Source organism: Gorilla gorilla, chromosome 2 (genome assembly GCF_029281585.2).
Source record: "Gorilla gorilla gorilla isolate KB3781 chromosome 2, NHGRI_mGorGor1-v2.1_pri, whole genome shotgun sequence".
In the NCBI taxonomy this organism is placed as follows: domain Eukaryota; kingdom Metazoa; phylum Chordata; class Mammalia; order Primates; family Hominidae; genus Gorilla; species Gorilla gorilla.
In genome coordinates, this window is record NC_086017.1 from 118,648,631 (window position 1) to 118,670,668 (window position 22,038).

The 22,038-nt window shown below is 37.0% G+C and overlaps 1 protein-coding gene across 39 annotated transcripts in view; it reads left to right on the forward strand.

The window, feature by feature from the left end:
• Window positions 1–22,038, forward strand: part of BBX (BBX high mobility group box domain containing) — a 288,309-nt gene that overhangs the window by 238,984 nt on the left and 27,287 nt on the right. For all 39 annotated transcript variants that reach the window (XM_055383523.1, XM_031009315.3, XM_004036013.4 and 36 more), the window contains 3 exons: window positions 10,770–11,778; window positions 12,861–12,999; window positions 16,514–16,662. In XM_055383523.1, coding sequence (XP_055239498.1) covers window positions 10,770–11,778; window positions 12,861–12,999; window positions 16,514–16,662 — 1,297 coding nt within the window. The remainder of the gene's footprint in view (window positions 1–10,769; window positions 11,779–12,860; window positions 13,000–16,513; window positions 16,663–22,038) is intronic.

The window sequence follows — 22,038 nt, forward strand, 5'->3', positions numbered from 1 at the left end:
CTGCTCCCAGTTATTGGTGATATTTGACCAGTGTATGATTCCTTTTAAGATTTCTGTTGTGTCTTCATATTATTGATGTGCATTATCCCTTCCATCCTATGGTAACCCCCTTAAAGCCCAGAACATCCCACCTCAGCTCCTCCTACACTATCATCATATAAATGAATTCTAATACTTAAAATGCATTTAAGGGGACCCGTGTGGTGGGTTTCTTTCCTTATCATTTTACACAAAGTTGTGAGTTGTTTTTAGAAAACTCCTATTCTAAATCTTTTCACCTCATCCCCAATTGCACTAGGTTATTTTTGGGGGAACAGAAAGTAGAGGAATGTATTTAATTGACTGCCCTTAACCTCTTTGGGGGAAGACTTTAGTAGATGGGCTTATGGAGGAAAGGCCACCTCCACCCCATTCAAAGTCTTCAGAAACAGTACCATTTCTGAGGAAATAGTGAGTAAAGAAAAATATTTAAATCACCGTTTCACCTAGTCCAGTTGTTTCAGCAAACTACAGAACTGTTAAATATGCCCAGATTTTAGTGTTGAGAGAAGCTTAGACCACTGTTCTGTGACCAGTTATCTCTTATGATAAATGGAATTGAATTTTTTAGCAGCAATGCTATTCTCAGAAACCATCAACCAGTGTATATTTCTCTGGCACAAGCGTTCGGGTTTTATTTAATTATGAGAGAAATGCACATCCTGAAAAACACTGCTAAAATGCCATCCTAAGGTTATGTCTACATTGTTTTGGCAGATAATAAGCCAGTACAAAATGATTGTAAATATACCTTGGCTGCAAAACATTTGTTTTGTACTAAAAAGCAGAGATTTGGAAATGGAAACTTCTTGATTGGTGTCAGTAGGTCTGTTTTCACACTGCCTTGTTTTTAATCTGGCCAACTCCTTTATAATAGACAATGAAAGAAGACATATAATTAAGAGAGAAATTATATGGTGCATTTTGGAACTGCTTATCATTTCTTAGGACAGGTTGAGCATCTCTAATTTGAAAATTAAAAATCCAAAATGGTGTAGAATCCAATACTTTGAGTTCTGCCATGACCTCACAAGCAGAAAATTTCACACCTGACACCGTCGCTTTTTGATAGTTCAGTGTACACAAACTTTGTTCCATATACAGTTATTTCAAATAGTGTATAACATTACCTTCAGACTATTTATATACAGTGTATATGAAACATAAATGAATTTTGTGTTCAGACTTGGGTCCTATCCCTAAGATGTGTCATTATGTATGTGCAAGTATTTCAAAATTCTAAAAAGTCCAAAATCTGAGACACTTCTGATGCCAAGGTTTTTGCACAGGGGATACACAGCCTCCACCAGTTAAATGGTTTCTGCTTCTGTACTTCTGTGGTATTACCTTTTTTTTTTTTTTGAGACAGAGTCTCGCTCTGTTGCCCAGGCTGGAGTGCGGTGGTGCGATCTCAGCTCACTGCAAGCTCCATCTCCCAGGTTCACACCACTCTCCTGCCTCAGCCTCCCTTACTTTTTATCTAGTACACCTAATTTGTTATTTTTCCACTAATCATTTTATTAAGTCTTTTAAAGCAGAACAAATTAAAAAATGAATATCTTAACATCAGTAGAAACGAATACATTTTAAAATACATCTGATTCAGAAAGATAAAAGCTTGTTGCAGCCAAGGTTTATTTTATCTTTAAAGCGAGTCCGCAGTAACAAACTGAGCCTAAGGTATGGTTTTACCTGAACTAAAAGTGTGACAGTCCCCCTGAACCCAGGAACATAAAATATAATCCCTTTACTACACATTTTATCTCACCCCTTCAGTATTTCTATTGAATTGTTTTCTTTGTAATCATTTTGAAGAAGATAACTTTTTATACATGGTCTAACATGCACATCCTTAGGAATCCTAGGTATTAACATACTGATTTTTCTTTTTCTTTTGGGAGTGAGTTCCATTTCTTCCAGCACATCACTGTCAGACCCTTCTGACTACACAAAACAGTGAGAAACCTCAGTGTGGTTTTTATTGACAGAGGTAATATTAAAATATTGGTGATTAATTTCACTGGTATTCTTGGGAGGTATAACTAAGGACAGTATGATTGCTGGGCTGGACCAAGCAGTAGCATGGTCATAATTAGCATTGTTTTTGTTGCTGCTGCTGTTGCCGTTTTTTGAGATGGAGTCTTGCTCTGTCGCCCAGGCTGGAGTGCAGTGGCACGATCTCAGCTCGCTGCAACCTCTGCCTCCTGGGTTCAAGCGATTCTCCTGCCTCAGCCTCCTGAGTAGTTAGGATTACAGGCGCCCGCCACCATGCCCAGCTAATTTTGTGTTTCCAGTAGAGACAGGGTTTCACCGTGTTGGTCAGGCTGGTCTCGAACTCCTGACCTCAGGTGATCCACCTGCCTCAGCCTCCCAAAGTGCTGGGATTACAGGCGTGAGCCACCACGCCCAGCCAGCATTGTATTTTATAGGCTTAAAGTAACTCTTTCCTTGTGTGAATCAGAATGCATTTTAGGCTCATAGACTACCTCAGAACTAATGAACCATCCTATTAAACACAATTATCTGTTGAATGCCTTCTTTTTGAAAGGTACTAGGGTATTCTTGGAGGAGAATACAAAGGTGAACAGAATACGTTTTATGCCCACTGAGTTACAGTTATAAAAAAATAAAGTAGTACCTGAGGGAATAGACGATAGGTATCAAATATTTATGCCCATCATTTGATTTAAAACATTAACATTTTAACTTCTTTGAATGCAGTCACGGGAATTCCATCTCTGGAAAGTGTCCAGATGATTTTTCATTCTTACTTTTTAAAAAGGTTATTGTCCAATTTAAAATAATATTAGAAGAATAAATTGTCATTTACTGAGGCATGTACTGTTTCAAAGCCTGATTAATAACTCACCCTCTATTAAGGGCAGCTTGAGTAAATTAATAACAGCCATTAATTCTGTTTCCCACAATGTAGCCTTATTCACTTGAGTTCACATTGATTTATGTTCTTTTATGTCTTCTGTGTGCTTGTCTGTGTGCACATCCATGCATACATTTGTAAGTCCCACTACAGTGTTGATGAGTGCATCCAAAAGTAGATGTAAGTGGATCTACTTGTACCCCAAAGTAGGACTGAGCTTTCCTACATGTTTCTTAGAGTTGCTTCTTGAAAGACAACTGATTTGAGGTCTTCCTGAATCTCATTTTGTTGAATATTTTTCCTCCAATGATAGAATCATTCAACCCTAAAATGAACACTTAGAGCAAAGCAGTCTACCAAAGACATGTCATGCTATTGATGATACTAATATGAGTATTACTGGTAAGCTAGTATTTATTCCATATGGCATAAGGCTCCAGAGGGATGGTTATTACAATACATTATTTTAGCTCTGTACTAGGCACTATTTTAAGTACTGTTGCATGTGCAACTCATTGAACCTCACAGTTTTCCCAAGGCAGTAATTGTAGCATACACATTTTATAGATTGAAAAGCTGAGGCACAGAAAAATTTAGGGAAAATAGCTAATCAGTAGCAGAGCCTGTCTATAGTCCTAGACAGTCTGGCTCTGGCTCCAGCATCCCTGCTTTTTGTGTGGGTTTAGGGGTGGGTGTGTGTGTGTGTGTGTGTGTGTGTGTGTGTGTTTTCTTTTTTCTTGAGACAGGGTCTTACTGTGTTGCCCACACTGGTCTGAAACTCCTGTCCTCAAGCGATCCTCTTGCCTCAGCCTCCCAAAGCATTGGGATTATAGGTGTGAGCTAACCTCGCCTGGCCCATCCCTGCCTTTTGAAACTGCCTTCTAGTACATCACTGTCGGACCTTTCTGACTACACAAAACAGTGACCGCCGATGGCTGCTGACTGCCTTTCCTCAGCTCCTGTGTCCCCTGCTTCCACCTGGGTTCCTTCAGTAGGCGGCACTGGCTGGAGACTGGGGAATGGGAGGATGGGAGAGGCCAAGGATTTGCTTACATCCAAGAGTGATGCGTCTTATAAATGTTACTACATTCATAGCTGTTCCCAGGTTTTGTTTATATCTTGTGGAAATGCCTAATATGCAGTGGAACAAATATCAAAAATAAAAATTAAGGAATTTATTTGTAATGATTTTCATAGTAATAGACAAACTGGAATTTACTTGTAATGATTTTTATATTAGTAGACAAGAAACTAAAGTGCTTAGAAGAAGATGCTTAAAAGGAGAGTGCTTTAGAAGGAAAATGCTTTAAAAAGTCAAACATATACTTTTGACATAAGGAAAAGTGAGTTTAAAAAAATTAAGAGACTGAACATGCAAATAAGCACTAAAATGGAAAAAGGACCAAGGTCAATGAGAATGTCTGTCTGTCTCTCCACACACATATACACATACAATCTCAGTAAAAGAACAAGGAAGATTTTTTCAAATTGTGATTATGCATAAACTCTAATGAATTCATTTGTAAAAGAATATAAATCTTGCATGACAACCAAGGAGAAATACAAAAATACAAAAGTATGGTATCGACTAGTAAGAAAAAAATTACTCTAAAATCCAGTATGAGGTAGGGCTTGGGCAAAAACAAACAAATCTTAAGACTATTTTTAACTGTTTAGAGCTACATAAAGAAATTGGCTTTGTCTGGATTAGAGAAGGTAAAGCCAACAAGAAACAAGAGAAGGCAAACTATGTAATTATTGCTTTTGTCACCAAAAAAGCAATAATTTGGTGGGGGGATGGGGGGCAAGGAAAATTATGATCAAACCAAAAAGTATAGGTAAAAAAAAAAGATAATTATATATTAAATCAAAGTTAGAAAAAGCTAAAATATGATTCCTCAAGGGTCTAGAACCAGAAATACCATTTGACCCAGCAATCCCATTACTGGGCATATACCCAAAGGATTATAAATCATTCTGCTATAAAGACACATGCACATATATGTTTATTGCAGCACTGTTCACAATAGCAAAGACTTGGAACCAGCCCAATTGTCCATCAAAGATAGACTGGATAAAGAAAATGTGGCACATATACACCATGGAATACTATGCAGCCATAAAAAAGAATGAGTTCATGTCCTTTGCAGGGACATGGATGAAGCTGGAAACCATTCTCAGCAAACTAACACAGAAACAGAAAACCAAACACTGTATATTCTCACTCATTAGTGGGAATTGAACAATGAGAACACATGGACACAGGGAGGGGAATATCACACACTGGGATCTGTCGCAGGATAGGGAGCTAGGGGAGGGAGAGCATTAGGACAAATACCTAATGTAGATGATAGGTTTATGTTGCAGCAGACCACCATGGCATGTGTATACCTATGTAACAACTGTGCACATTCTGCATACGTATCCCATAACTTAAAGTATAAAATACATATGTATTTCCTTTCCTTGGCTCCTATGCCCCCTGCTTCCACGCAGGTTCTACTAATGGGAGACACTGGCAGGAGACTGGGAGATGGGAGGAGGGGAGAGGCCAGTGTCAACAGGGAACTGGTAAAGAGGCATCAGGGTAAGGCAAAGGCAGCTTGTCTTCCATGGATATATATCCAATTTAAAAAAGGAGAAAAGCTAGAATACAATACACATGGTCTTAGTATATTATTTCAGGTTTCCAACAACAGAAAAAACAGATTGTAGGATACCACAAGACCTTGCAAATTGGGTTTCAACCTCACTTTTGATCATCTTTGACAAGTTGTGTGAAATAGGAGAGCTCAATAGGAACAAAAAGGGGAAAAGTTCACTTTAATTTTTAAAAAGAATAAGCCTGATTTCTCAAATACAGACGATTAATTCCTAGAAACCTTTGAAAATTATTTTAATTAGAAAATCATTCTAATCATGTTTGAATCCACAGAAAAGAAGAAGAAAACAGGGAATTATCAAAGTCTCTCTGAAAAGGGTCATTGTCAAATGTGCCATCCCAGAGTCTCTTTGCCCTGCCCACTGCCTTCTGCCCCATGTGACTGCTGACTGCCTTTCCTTGGCTCCTATGTCCCCTGCTTCCACATAGGTTCTACTAATGGGAGACACTGGCAGGAGACTGGGAGATGGGAGAAAGGGAGAGGCCAGGTTAGGGTCAAGAGGGAACTGGTAAAGAGGCATCAGGGTAAGGCAAAGGCAGCTTCTCTTCCATGTTCCAGTGCTTTTCAGATAAGTGCCCCATGCTTCCATCTTCCACTAGGGACCTGTCCCATGGGCTTCAGTGTCACTCTTTCCGCATCTGTTTCTTCTGTGGCTTTCTGCTGTCACTAACCCCTGTGTCGCGTCACCGCCTCCTGTTTGGGTGTCTCAGTTCTTCATGGCCTGTGTAACTAACCTATTCCCTGCCTTAAGTTCCCGCTGCTAGTTATGCTTTAGGTGCTTCCGTTTCCCTAATTAGACCCCGACTGGTACAAAAGCCGACCTCATTTTCTATTTGGTATAGTTACGGTTGGTCATAAAATTGAGTAAGAGAATGCTGTTGGCATGCTGTATCCAGATTTTAGCAAGACTTTTGACAGATGTTACAATGTTTTGTGAACAAAATGGGAGGAATTTCGAATGGATTAGAAAAAACGTTCTTAGGTTGCTGAAGTTTATTAATGTTCAAATCATCTTCATGAAAGGGCTCTAGAAGTTTGGCAGAAGGCCCCGTCCTTGGCCATGTTTTGCTCAACATTATTACCAAAGATTTGGACAAAGACATGAAAAGCAGCTTTATTTAATGTGTGTATAATACAAAGATGGAAGATAATTCACATTTTGAAGAGATAAACTTAATAAGAAAAAATGGAAAGTCTTGCATCTAAGTGCAAAACATAAATTATAAAAATACAGAATAGAAGAGATCAAGTTTACCAGCATATTATGTGGGTATAGAAATCCAGGATTTTACATGACCGTAAAGCCAATACAAGCCAGAAATGTGACCTATTAAAAAAAATTAATCTCTGGGTCCCATTAAAAGAGCATTCCTATCAACTGACAAGTAGTTACCCCTTCTCGTCTAGTATAGGCTAGGAACATAATCTTAGAAAGATATTGTTAAATTGAAATAGCCAGCCAGATGCAGTGGCACATGCCTGTACTTCCAGCATTTTAGGAGGCTGAGGCAGGAGGATCGCTTGAGGCCAGGAGTTGGAGAGCATCCTAGGCAACATAGCAAGATGCCTATTCTCTACGGGTGGCGGGGGGGGTGGGCGGGGGTGGGGAGCCGGGCATAGTGGCATGAACCTGTAGTCCTAGCTACTCGGGAGGCTGAAATGTGAGGATCACTTGAACCCTGGAGGTTGAGGCTGCCATGAGCTATGATCATGCCACTGCACTCCTGGCTACATAACAGAGCACGACTCTATCATTCATAGATAGATAGATAGATAGATAGATAGATAGATAGATAGATAGATAGATAGATAGATATCTGATAGATAGAAAAAATTCTGAAGTATCCATTTTCCCCAAGCTTTGTAAAGCTTTGTATCATTTACAAGTTGTGTTTGCATATACATTTCTTCACTTTTGCCTCACAACAGCCCAATGTAGGATGTACTGTTAACCCATTTCTTAGCCTCTGTTTCCTCATAGGGGTTCAAGTCTAAGTTACATAGCTTACTATTGTGGCTTTAAGCAAACTAGGATGCTTGGTCATGAGCCCAGCCCCTTTCAATAAAACCCATCTCATTTCAGGATACCTACTGCATCTAGGTAAGAGGGACCCAACTTTTGAAGTGTGGAAGCCTTTACATGTGATGAGCTGTTAAGGGAGATGGGAAGAGACTTACGGGAACATAAAGTCTTTCTTCAAGTATAGTATCTGTCGTATGAGCAAGAGTGAATTCATGTGGCTTCAGGGAACAGAACTGAGGCTGATTGATTTTTGCTCAATATTTTAAAAATTCAAGCAGAACTGTTGTCTGATAGAGTGATACGCTCACTGTCTTTGTGCAAAAGTTGCTTAACTGACTCTCAGGAATACTGTAGTAAAATGAATTCCTGCATTGGGTAGGTTAAAGTAGAAAACATCTAGAGTGACGCCCAACTCTGAGAGTCTGATTGGGTTTTCGGTTAATGAGTAGATTTGCGATTTGTAGTTTTAATTCAGAGTTATTTGATTTACATGTATAGTTTCACTTCCAGCAATATAATTGCTTTTCCTATAGTTTAGGGTTAACATACTCTGTGAAAAAATTTTTAAGAGCCTGAAATGAGGAAGTAAAGCATGACTAGTGTTCAGCGTAATTACCTACACAAGAAATATTGTGCTATTTCCCAGAATACGTCCCCAGAGTGAATGTCTGTGTTTGTTCCATTTCATTCCTAGCTTTAGAGTCCTTTCAGGGGTGATGAGAGAATCATTTTGAAATATATTGAAGCCTAGAATAGAGTTTGCAAGATATTATTAAGTTTGCTAAGATGAACCTGTGCAAATGCAAACTGTCAGCATACTACTAAAAACTAGCGCCTGTAAGGTAAAGGTTCCTGAAGTGAGCTATTAAAAGCCACCAGAGTGACAGTGGTTGAAAAATCATAAAATGTACCTTGAGAATGCCTTTCTAGCCTTTTTTCCAGAACTAGTATAATTTCTCTCCCCCCACATGGGATAGTTATTCACGAAGGGCTATAGTAGTTGAGAAAGGAAAATAAAAATTATTTCAAAATTGATATAAAAACAGTACATTCTCCCATAAGAGTAAAACATGCAGGGAATATTAAAGGTTTCAGTGATTCAGAATTAAGATAACATTTTGCTTTGAGCTTATTTCTGGTTATGTTTAATAAAGAGAAGTTCATAGTCTTCATAGCCACTTGCTGAGGTCTAAAGGTTAGCTTACCTGAATTCCTGAAAAAGACAGCTCTGTTGTGAATCCTTAATATTTCATGTCTTCCCTGTGAATGATCCGAAGGGCTGTGTGCTCTTGTCATGTTCACTTTTTTTAATTGCAGTGTCTGCCTCTCCCCACCCTTTCTTTAATTTCTTCCCAGACTTACTAATCATAACATAATTCTCACAGGAAGATTGGTGATGCATTGAAAATACTAAGAGAAAAATGAGGTAAAAAAGCATCTGGTATTTAATTCAATGTATTATCCACCTAAAAATGAATTTTACAGATGGTAATGATCTCTGACAACTTGCCATTTAATAAAATGATGGTTTTTAAAAACAGATCAGTTTCCTACTCATGTGCTTGATTTTGCATTGACTCAGCAACCCCCAATACTCTTTCCCTTCTAAGTTGCTAATACAAAGTAGATAAAATAAATTATGACTAAGACTTTCTTGCTGCCCTTGACCAAATCGGTGTCATCAGTCTCTTTATAAGTTCCTCAAAGGCAGACAGACCTGACCTTATTGATTTTTGTATCATTAGTGTCCTCCATGGGGGCTGGCATTTTGGGAGGCTTGCAGTTAAGTGTGTATAAATGAAAACCCAGGCACTGAAAACAGGTTTTACAATAAGCTTAAATTTCCCCTTTTAAAAAATAGCTCTATATTAAAGTTTCAAGGTATCTGGGAGCCAGAGAGGAAAATGGCAACTTTCCCCTTGAATGTTCTGTACGTGAAATTTGGGGAGTTTTGATGAGAAATATAAAAACTTAACCAAATTGGGGCCAGATGGGTTTTGGTGTTCAGAATCTTTCAGATTTTAGGAAAATTATACAGTAGATACATATTACACTAAGTAACTTCCCCAGTGCATATTTGAATGCACCACTATTCCAATAACAAAAAGTATGAATGGTCACAGTAAGTGAAATAAACTGTTTTAAGACTGTAAAGTTTCGGGTTGGTTCAGGTCAGAATTTGCAGCCAGCTGAGTTCACATCAGATCAAATTTGCCAGCAAATGAGTTAAGAAAACAAAAACAAGTTTGTTCCCAGAGCATTTATGACTTTAGAGTTGTCTGTCAGCATTTGTGGACCTATAATGTTTTGTTCATTAATCAAAACCTTCTGTAATTGTTTAGCAAATTGTTATATCATTTCTGATTTCAAGTGGACAGGTAGAAATTATTTCTGTTTTCCTCATTTCCCTTGGAAAAAAAGAAAAGGCAAATATCTGAACAGAGTTTGGGGATGATTAAATACAGGTTGAGCATTCCTAATCTGAAAATCCAAACTCCAAAATACTGCCAAATCCAAAACTTTTTGTGTACCAACAAGACGCTCAAAGGAAATGCTCATTGGAGCATTTCGGATTTCTGATTTTTGGTTTAAGAATTCTCAACCAGTAAGTATATAACGCAAACATTCCAAAAAAAAAAAATCCAAAATTTGAAACACTTTCGTTTTCAAGCATTTTGGATAAGGGATATTCAGCCTGTGCTACAGTTAAGTACATCGTTTCACTTAGACCACACAGAATCCTCTGAGATAGGCCCTAGGATCGTTTTCCTTTTACAGAAGCCACAGAGGAGTGAGGGGGTAAGTGATTCATTCTGGGTCACAAAGTTAATAAGTAGCAAAACTAAGAATCAGACTTGGGTCTTTCAACTCTGAATCCCTTCCTCCTTCTTCCAGGTCTTGTTTTCATAGGAAAAGCTTCTGTTGAAGCTAGAAAATGACAATTCAGAGATACATTTGACGAGAGTTAAATGACTGTATAACAGTGCCCACAGCCTTCTATCAATTTGATTCATTTCAGTTAGTTTGGCAGAAGTGGGCTGATTGTTGTAAAGTTTAAAGTGTGTTTTGATTATTTTTAAAACGGATATAATTGAAAACTTTAATTTTGAAGGTGGAATAATAAGGATACTTTTGGGTGCTCTCCCATTTTGTTTTAATTGTTTAGATGTGCCTGGCATCAGAAGGGATGAAAATGGAAGAATCAAAGCTAATAAAAGCAAAAGAATCCGATGGTGGAAGAATTAAAGAATTAGAGAAGGGAAAGGAAGAAAAAGAAATTAAAATGGAGAAAACAGATGAAACTAGGTTACAGAAGGAAGCAGAATTTGAAAAATCGGCTAAGGAAAATGTAAGAGATTCTAAGGAATTGAGAAATTTTGAGGCATTGCAAATAGATGACATAATGGCTATAAAAATGGAAGATCCCAAAGAAATTAGAAAGGAAGAGTTAGAAGAAGATCACAAATGTAGTCATTTTCCTGATTTTTCTTATTCTGCCAGTAGCAAGATAATAATTAGTGATGTTCCCAGTAGAAAGGATCATATGTGCCATCCTCATGGAATTATGATCATTGAGGATCCCGCAGCATTAAACAAGCCGGAAAAGCTAAAAAAGAAAAAGAAGAAAAGCAAAATGGATCGACATGGAAATGATAAATCCACACCCAAGAAGACTTGCAAAAAGAGGCAGTCTTCGGAGTCTGACATTGAGAGTGTCATATATACCATTGAAGCCGTCGCAAAAGGAGACTGGGGCATAGAGAAACTTGGAGATACCCCTCGCAAGAAGGTCCGCACATCCTCAAGTGGCAAGGGAAGCATTTTGGATGCCAAGCCACCAAAGAAAAAAGTGAAATCAAGAGAGAAGAAAATGTCAAAGGAGAAATCCTCAGACACCACCAAAGAGTCAAGACCTCCAGATTTCATTAGTATTTCTGCTAGCAAGAACATTTCTGGTGAGACGCCAGAGGGTATAAAAGCAGAACCATTGACCCCTATGGAAGATGCACTACCACCCAGCCTATCAGGACAGGCCAAGCCTGAGGACAGTGACTGTCACAGAAAAATAGAAACTTGTGGTTCCAGGAAATCCGAGAGGTCTTGCAAAGGTGCTCTTTATAAAACCCTGGTGTCTGAGGGCATGCTCACCTCTCTGCGAGCTAATGTTGACAGAGGTAAGTAACTTCTACAAACCTGAAAAGAATTCAAAAACCAAACAGAATTTCACCTTTAGACCTATTGAAAACAACTGCCATAAAGAACAATATGGTATCAAAATAATACCTTACATTTGTATATTTCTTTATGGTTTATAGATCATAATTATTTGTTACTTTACTTACATGTTTTCTAGCACCATTAAGGGAAGTGTATTCATTTTGTAGGTAGTTCTCAGGATGTAATTAAAGTAATTTTAATCTCTTCTTTCCCCCCACTGGTATGGGCTGGCTGTTTGTTTTGAAAGATTATTATTAAATATTCAGAGCTTCAGGTTTGGTTTTGAAAACTGGTGGAATTTCCTGAATCAAGCACATATGTTTGTCAGAATCTTCACCTGTAGGCTCCAGAAGCAACTGCCTTTCTCTCTTCATTAGGTAATCAAAGCTGTAACTGAAGTGGGCCAGGCGCAGTGGCTTACACCTGTAGTCCCAGCACTTTGGGAGGCCAAGGCGGGTGCATCATTTGAACCGAAGAGCTCTTTAAAACATTATAATATCCAGAAAATAGTTAACCTGTTTACCTTTATTCCGTTGAGTGTTTTATATAAATTCTCTATTTTAAAATATAGCATCTGCCTGGAGGACTACCTTTTGCCAAGCTATATTCCAACAAGACATGTGTGAGTCCTAGGTCTAACAAGCCCCAAATGAAGATACTTAGGCCTATTTCATCCCTAGGGATGTCAGTTCAGTGAGTTTTAGGGAAATTAGACTGAATATTGCCCACCGGCAAAGGACTCCCATACCTTGGCTGGTTTTTGAATGGAAAAGCTAGCAGCAGTTAGTCTGTCTCTTTGAGTCATGTGATACCTGTTGAATTACATGACAATTAATCCCAGAAGCTCTAAGTCACTTTTCTGCATGTTCCATTATTAAAGATGGTCCAGCATGAATCACTCTGAGAACTCTGAAATAGCTACAGTTAGCTTCATGCAAATGATACGCAAGCAGTCAAGAGGTTGCTCGTGAAGCAACTAACATCATCTCCCCTCACCCACCCGTATACCAAACACATCCTTTCTCTTGAATTTTCTTAGGAAAACGAAGCTCAGGAAAAGGAAACTCCTCTGATCATGAAGGGTGTTGGAATGAAGAAAGCTGGACATTTAGTCAGAGTGGGACCAGTGGGAGCAAGAAGTTCAAGAAGACAAAGCCAAAAGAAGACTGTCTCCTTGGGTAAGTGCCTGTGAGCACAGTCACCTGTACTCCACAAGCCTCGAGTGTGGGTGGGATTTTCAAGGTAAACAGATCACTAACTACGCATGCTTGTTCTTTGACTACTCGCTCAGGACTTCCTACAATCTTAGTAGGCACCCTAGTGAACACAAATCAAGTGCATCACATCATTCCTGCTGTTAACATGGTCGTGTGAATGACAATAACATTCACATTTTGATAATAGTGAAAATATATAGACTTTAGACTTGGACCTGAGTTTGAATCAACATCCCTTCACCGGGATGCATTTTTCCATCCGAAGCTTAGAATGGATAGTATTAGCATGTTTACATTTTGCCCATTTTACATACTATATGTATTTATTGTTTATAAAATGACAGCTGAAAAATGTAAGGTAAATGAAATTATGCTTCTATCGCCAACTTTAATTTGTTCCAGCTGTCTTCTGTTGCTCTAAGATAAAAATATTAGGTCAAATATTCTGCTGTAGAGAACATTCAATATATTAATTATATATTGAAATGCAGTATTAAGCAATGGCATGCATCAAGATAAAATCACTAAGAATTATTTTATATTTAACGTTATGCCAAAGACTGTTAATAACCATCTTAATATAAAGTATTTTGTTAGTTAGGAGATCCAATACTTTATACTGGTGAGGAAAGTATCTGCATATTCAGTTAGACTATTTTGAAAATTCTTGAGGTTTCTTGTCGGCTCAATTTGAAAAGAATACTTTGAATAGAAATAAGTACATTGTTATATTCACCATATTTTTTCAAAAGTGTGTTTAAAGCTATGCAGATTGTATGCATTGGGTGTATTGTATTTGATTTATTCATAATATTTGCATATCTCTTTGTGGAATAATATATTTTTCCTTAGATGTCACAGTGCTTTAAGTCTGGCTAATTCTAAGGCTCTAGGTCATCACAAAGTAGCCGAGGTAGAAATTATTTCCCATAGTGCTGGCTCTTTAAGAATATTTTTATTGAAATGATATATTTATAATTTTATGTATTTCATTTCTAATATTTTTAAAAATCCAAAGTACTTCAAATTAATTTTGCTTATAATTTTATGTATTTCATTTCTAATATTTTTAAAAATCCAAAGTACTTCAAATTAGTTTTGCTTACATTTTGCTTAAGTAATGACATGAAAATCCTCGTATTTCAGTGTCAAATTATAGTGTAAATGCAGAATATCATTTTAAAATGACCTGCAAGCATCTAGACCAGTGCTCTCTGTAGTCTAGAATTACTGCCACTGCCTTGTGGGTCTGCTCACTGAGAGAGGAGCAGGTGTTATGTAGGCAGTGTGAGGTCCTAGGGGAATAAAGCAAGCACTGAGGCTCCCCAACAGAAGCATTTCTCTGATGCTTCTATTAGAAACTGCTGAAGCTGTAAGAGAGATTTTCATCAATTTTCTTTGAGGAACAAGATAAGTGAAACAATCTTGAAAATCTGTTCCTGAAAAGAGATTGGTATGTGGATTGTATGTGTTTGTTTTTTTAATCATTTCTGAGGAAGGCACATGTGTATAACTGGGAGATGCTGTTTTATAGCTGTAAATTAACAGTAAACTTCAGTGCCTTTTCCTCCTTTCTCCCTTTAAATATTGGCCTGTCAGGATTCGAGTATTTGGGTTTGCCTTGTTTAGAACATGCCAGTATAATACTTAAGCAGGGAGAAATGCCATTTCCTGTCAGTCTGCTCTGAGATTTGTAGATGAGCATTTTAAACCTTTTTTTAATCTCAGAAAATGTGCTACCTGTTAACTGTAGCCAAGAAAAATTCTCTCAGTATTGACAGATCTAATTTTATAGACTTCTCTTAGAAAAACATAAATGATTATTATTGTTCTCTTTTTAAGAAAAGTCTCAAGAGACCTTATGAGTTACATCTCACATTTTCAGTTTTCTTTTGGGTATTCAGAGTATTTGAAAAATTCACAAGTTATAGACAGCTTTCTGATAGTATTTAATTAGTATCCAATTGTATCTGATTTTCCATCAGAATAAACATTTTTTAACTAAATGAGAAATGGTGATGTTATTAAGGGGAAAACATCACCTCCACCCGTTACCCTTTATTGCTTTGACAGAACTTAGTACAGTAGTTCCCCCTTAGCCATATTTTTGCTTTCTGCGGTTTTGGGTCTGAAAATACTAAATAGAAAATTGCAGAAATAAACAACTCATAAGTTTTAAATTATGCACCACAATGAGTAGCATGATGAAATCTCGTGCCATCCCACTTCATTCCACCCACTGCATAAATCATACATTTGTCTATCATATTTCACTGTACAATATGCATGTATAGGAACAAATGTAGCATATGTAAGGTTCAGTACCATCAGCGGTTTCAGGCATCTATTGGGGGACTTGGAGTATATCCCCCCTCCAGTAAAGGGGTGCTTCCATAATTGCCATTTCCTGTTGACCATTCAATTGGTCATCTGACCCTCTTATCTCTGCTTCTCAACTCTTGTATATTCCTCCAAAACAGTTGTAGTTAAAAACATTTTTAGGACACCCCTTAGCTAGCAGCCTAACACATTTACTTCTTATAAGCTGGTACTAAAATTGCTGTCCTCTTCCCAATACACCTTCCATTTTCCATCTACCAGGCACAGCAGTTGTCCTACAGCCTCTTCCATCTGTCTAGGTTGTTACATGTTAGTTTAATAAGTCTCACCTAATGAAAGCCAGAAGCCAGCCTAGGATCCAGCAGGCATGTTGCCATTGCTGTGGGACCCTAGAGACAGTCAGCACCAGCCCAGAGATTGCCCAACTTTACAGGTGGCATTTCTGAAGTCACTGATGATTTAAGTTAAAGCATGTTGCCTCTGTGCCATTGCATTCATTGAAAACTGGCTTTACTTTGCTCATTGAATATTTTGTCTTCATTCTAGTCAACTCTCCAGAATGTTTTCCTAGTATTAATGCTTTTTGTTTGTGTATGTTTTAATCAAACAGTAGTCAGTACATTTTTTTAAAGAAACTAATTTTACAAAACTACCAATATATCATGTGGTAATTTAATAAGCTTGATTATTAATAATAAGCTTATTAATTTAATAAGATTGATATTGATACCAATATATCATATGGTAATTTAATAAGCTTGCCATATATACATGTATATGAGTCTGTAAAATGAGAACTATATGAATAGAGTATGCTTTGTACTGAACTTTATGAAAAACTCCCATGCCAGTGGAGAAAATGCCAAATTCCCCACTTCAGAAATATTCTAATATTATAAATGATGTTTCTACTTTTCTAAGGTAATAACATAACCTGTCATACGAGTTTACTAAGAAAACTGTGTTGGTAAATCTCAAGCATTTCAGAAAAGGTGTTTTTTTCCTTGCACAGAATTTACTTACCTAATTCCCAGAGACCCTGTTTTCAAATAGAATATCCTAAAATATATTTCATGTCATTTTCTGTGTCATATTTGGTCATGTGCTGATTGATTCCCCTCTCCCCTTTTAATAGCTCCGCAAAGCTGGATGAAGAATTTGAAAAAAAATTCAACAGCCTCCCTCAATATAGTCCTGTTACATTTGACCGGAAATGTGTACCTGTCCCAAGAAAAAAGAAGAAGACTGGAAATGTGTCCTCAGAACCGACTAAAACCAGCAAAGGTTAGGTGTGACCTGTACCTTCCTGCCATGTGGTCAGAATCTCAAGTGACCCTTCAGCTAAGCTTTTAGCTCCCTTTAGACATGTAATTGGATTTGGAATTGAGGCAGTAGGGAGTTAGAATCTTAGGTTGCTTTCCAAGGTTATCTTTGTCCCTTTTTTTCTTCCTCATTTTCTGTAGCCTCTGTCCATTGGCATCTCAGTCTGTATATTTGCCCGTAATGGTGTAGCTAAGCTTTTGCAAAGATGTTACACATGGTCTTCAACCTCCTGCTCTCCAGAATTCTAATTTGGAATGTTAACCTTTTCTTGAACAGAAACTGCAGGTTGAGTCCAGTTCTTCTGTTCCCTGTGTCCGCAACAGGTTGAACTCGGGGACTGTAAATCATTCTTTTCACCTGATAAGCAGATGCTAACTACTCTTTACTGGCATTATAGACCAAAGGAAAATAAAACTACCTGAAATCCTCCAGCAACATATATATATATATATACACACACATACATATACATTGGTTTTGTTAAATTTAAAAAATGCTTTGTTTAGTATATTCATTTTCAAGTAATCAGCTTCTCTACTGCCTATATCAGGGAAGCTTTTTTAAAGTTATCAGCATGACTTGGATGGATCTCAGCATTCATCAGTAACAATGCTGCAGTCCTAAAGGGGATTGTAAGAGGGTGGGGGCATTTTCAGTGCTCTCATCACCTGAGACCACTGTTGACATTTGTGGGACAGGCACTGGAGTACTAAACATCTTGCCCTTCAAGCACAGTGAAGGACTGTACTACCCAAAATGGCAATATTGCTTTCATTGAGAAACTTACCTTCTGATTTTTCTTAAGGTCTAAAGATTGGTAGGGAAAATGTACCTCTAGTTTTCCATACATATATGAAATACTTCATTCAGTTGGCTCTCCTATAAGGACATGGAATAGAGAGATGAAGAACTTGGGTGGCTGGGCTGTAGTTGCTTTCAAGATCAGACTCTAGCAGGATTTGCTGGAAGAGTTATTTTAATTATCCTGTAAAAGTTGCTGCCTATTGCCTGCTTCATCAAATTGGATAATTTAATCATCTCAGATTAATTCCACTCTTTTGTATTTTAAATAGACCAATTAATCGATCAGATATAAATATTAACAAAAAGATATAATTTCATGCATTTTAGGGAATATTTAAGGTATATATATGAGGGAAAATTATGGTTTATTCTCTGGAGAAACCTGAACCTTTCTCCTTCAAAGCCTAAAAACCCTTTGCACACTGGAATTGACACAACCAAACAGGGTCAATTTGAGATCTGTATCTTAAGAAAGAACTGAAAGGTTGAAGAAAATTTCCCCTTCATGATTAAAGCCAGGGAGGTATATAAACGTCATTTTAGAATTAGCTCAGTTTTCCTCTGTGGTTAATAAAAACAAGTCTAGTGAATAAAGAACTAAAAAAGAAATGTTGTTGCATCGCCAAGTTTGCTCGTCTGAGAAAATAAAATAGGGTCGTATCAAGATCTTCCAAGATAGAAATAAAGTAGGCTTGTTGACAGGTAGGGAGCTGAGCACCATAATGGATTGCCAAATGAAATGATAGTCTCTGTGCCCTGGAGATATTTAGGAATAGGAAAAGTAGTCCATGAGCCCAAAGATACCAAGTATCTTGAGCTCCCATAATTCTTGGATTTAAAGTTGCTGATAAATACCTGACAAGCCAATAAAATGGAACTTAATTGATAGATGTGCAGGACATTATTCCTTCTTCCACTCCCAAAACATTCACGTTAGAGCTCTGAAGTTGGCTGAATTATGTCTCAGGGAATGTAACAATAAATTTATTTTTGTAAAGCTATAAAACCCTGAAGTTAGGATCTATTTTCATGAGACCTTCTCTTGGGTCTTAGTTGTCTGTACGATTTTTCTCTCCCAGCTGAGATTAACAGTATTTCTTTTGATGTGAAATAGCTTTTTGAAGCTTTGGATTATACTTCATACAATATCATCTTAACTCTTCCATTATACCTCTCAAGCCACAAAGTCACTGGTTCTTATATAGTATATCAGTAATTACATATGTGGGAAGTCTTCCAAGATGAGATTGTTCTGCCTTCAGATTTGTGAAGCAAAATGTAATTAAAATAAGCAGAAATTAAATAATATATTATCTATTCAGCAAACTAAAGAAATAGTATTTGTGACTGATTGTAATTTGGCATTAGCAGCACCAATATACTAGACTACAAGTTATTATTAATGAAATTATCATACCAGCTGTGCTGTAATTGCCTGATCTTTAGGGGATAGAGGAGATTATTTTCTTAGACTCTAGACCCTTTCCACGTTTGCATAATGAATCATTCAGAGCAAACATTGTGTATGAGATCATTAGTTCATTAGTAAAAGAGTATATGTCCATCAGAAACCTAATTTTTCCTCTAATAATTTGCCATTTGTCTATATTTTATTTTTTCATTTGTCATCATTCAATATTCATTATATTTTCCTTCATGACTTATACTAGGTGCCTTTTTAGGTACTTCAGCTTACATAAAATGTATAGAATTTTTCTAAAGTGTAATTTCTATAATAAATTTATATGTATGCATTTATATAGTTGTATATCTCAAAGTCATAGTACCTGCTTGGATTTATTCCTCTGTTTTCCCAGTAGTTTCCATATTCGTATCTGTATTTCTAAGGAGTCTCTTCCTGTCTTTCCCATGGTCGTCCTACTATCTCTGCCCTTCCTCTTATGTCTGTGTCATAGGTCTTGTCAAAGACTTGACAATGAAAAGGGATGAAAAATAATTTTAAAGGCCACTTTTCTCCAACTTGGGCTATGTTATAGAACAGAGCATGATGACAGGAATAGGATTTCCCTTTCCTTCTAAAAATGAATTATCCAGTAAATTCTAATCTAACTCACAATGCAATTCAGCTGAATCAGCCCAAACTTAATGTTTTCTGAGACATCTCTCTGTTATTTTAAAATATTTTTAAAGGAAAGCTTTAAATTATATGTCTAAATTTAATTGTAACTTCCTAAGAGATTTGTTTTACACATGTTTTTACATGTACTGATAACGTATGAAGCATTGTTTACGAAAGTATTAGAAGTCAGTTCTCTGTAGAATAGTAATTTTTCAGTGGAAGTAGGATCATGGAGAAAAAAATTGTGTTGAAATTATGCCTCATCTTGACTTATTAGACTCACTTCTTCACCTTATTCCTTCTATCTTTACATAGTTCCTTGGCCTATTATCAAACATACTGTTGATCCTTCTTATATTTTTTCAATCCACACTTACATTTTAAGACTAAAATCAAAAATGGTTAAAGCATTGAGTATTTCAAAAAATTACAGTGGGAATAAAAGAAGCAGGTTTACAAGATTGAAAAGACAGAATCCTCTGTTTGAGGTGGGGCCAAGCCAATAGTACTTTCAGTCTTACAGAGCCGAGATGTGATGATAGATCTCCTATTAGGAAATTTTAGCTTCCAGATTGGGCAGAGTTCTGTATCTTTCTCCATAACTGTTTGAAAGTCTCCGCTGCCACCAAATTTCTTCAGGATTATGGTGGCAGCACCTTTGCAGGTATAAAACGTATACCTGATACAATTTTGAGTTCCTTAACAATGCATGCATGTCCAGCCCAATGAAGTGGCTCCTCCCTCTGAATGAATCTTAACTTGTGACTGATTGACTCAGAGAACTTATTCAAGTCAGTAAATGCACATGCCCTGCAGGTGGGAGCACATTGCTATAAATTATTGCATAGGAATATATTTTTTCATTGAGTACTCATTACTTACAAGTCCAATACAGAAATGGTAGCCTAGTCTTAGGAGAAAACCCTTGCTCTTTGTATATATACACATATATATAGTTTAAAAACATGAAACTACAGAACCTGGGCAAAAAGCCACCACCACCAGAGTTACGCCTGACATTTGTTTCTCACAACAGGTATAAAGAGCAGATTCACTTAATTCACCTTACTCACTGACCTTGAAAAAGTATCATGCTAGGCTCATGCTGAAGTGGCTCCTGTGTCACTGCAACTTCTCACCCCCAAAACATTCATTTTTCAGCAAACCTTGAACAATAATGTTCTGGAAAGGTTATTGTCAATGTCCTTCTGGCACCCCTCCTAATCTCTCGGCTTGTCATTGGGCCCTTTTGTTTTCTGCCCAGCTGTGAAGTTGAGGTGCAAAGGAGATTGATACCTTCAGAATACGGGTCATCTGCCCAAAAACTTAAGTGGAGACCTAAGCCAGTTTGCATACCAGCAATGAGTGATTTTTTTTCATAAGGAAGCTGAAGCTGATGCAGATATTCCCTCAAGAAATTTGGTAGGGAAAGAGATGGGACGGAAGCTTGAGATATGATAGTAGAGTGAAGAACAGTTGTGAATATTTGTTTTCTGAATGATTCCTTCTAAAAGCCCTTCTGCATTTTACTTTCTACCATTCTTCCTCCTCCATGGATACTTCTACATTAATATAATAATTGACTAAGGAAAAGATGTAATAGTAAATTTCCTTATATTTGCTATTTATTACAGATTTTGGCTTTATTTTCTGTAGACAAAATACCCAACATATACACTATGCTGATTGGCAGAAATCAAAGTTTTCACTTCTTGACTCTAAAATGGCTGCTTCTCAGTGACTACAATTAAATCTTATCTATTTGTTTTCGAGTTTGTCACTTTCTTTTTTCATCTGAAGTTGTCATTTACTTAGAGTAGTTTTATATCTATAATTTGGGGGGTGGCCAGAAGAAAGGAATTTTAAAAATTTAAGTTTACAGAAGCTCTTCTGTGTACAAAACTACTATGATTGTTATTTTTTCATGTTAAAATTGACAAGCTCTATCTTTAGCTTAGTCTTTAAATTACTTTTTAGATTTCTCTGATTATGATTGGGTCCAAAAATATGTATTTCTTTTCTTCTTTCCTAACACACTGCATACGTCAAATCATTTTGCTTCTGTGAACTACTTCTTTATATCATTCTTCCTATGAGCCAATACCCTATTATTAAGTTATTTTCCTACAGGTAAATCACTAGGATCTTTATAATCCTGAGTAGTAATTTTTCTCCTTTCTCCTATTTTCATTTTCCATGACTGCCTATGTATCATTCAGGTCCACCAGCCTAGTTTCTTGGGTTGTATAAAACACATGAGGCAGTGATTGCAAATAGATTTTAGACACCTGTAATATTAGTGTAGTATGTACATGTGATATATTTTCTTTGTACTTGTTACATTTATTTTCTTTTCTCGTTGCTCACTTTTTCCCAAAGAGGCAAACAAGGAAGCATTTCTAGTTTCATTTCAAACCACCACTAGTCAATTTAGAAGCATTTGCTATTGGTTA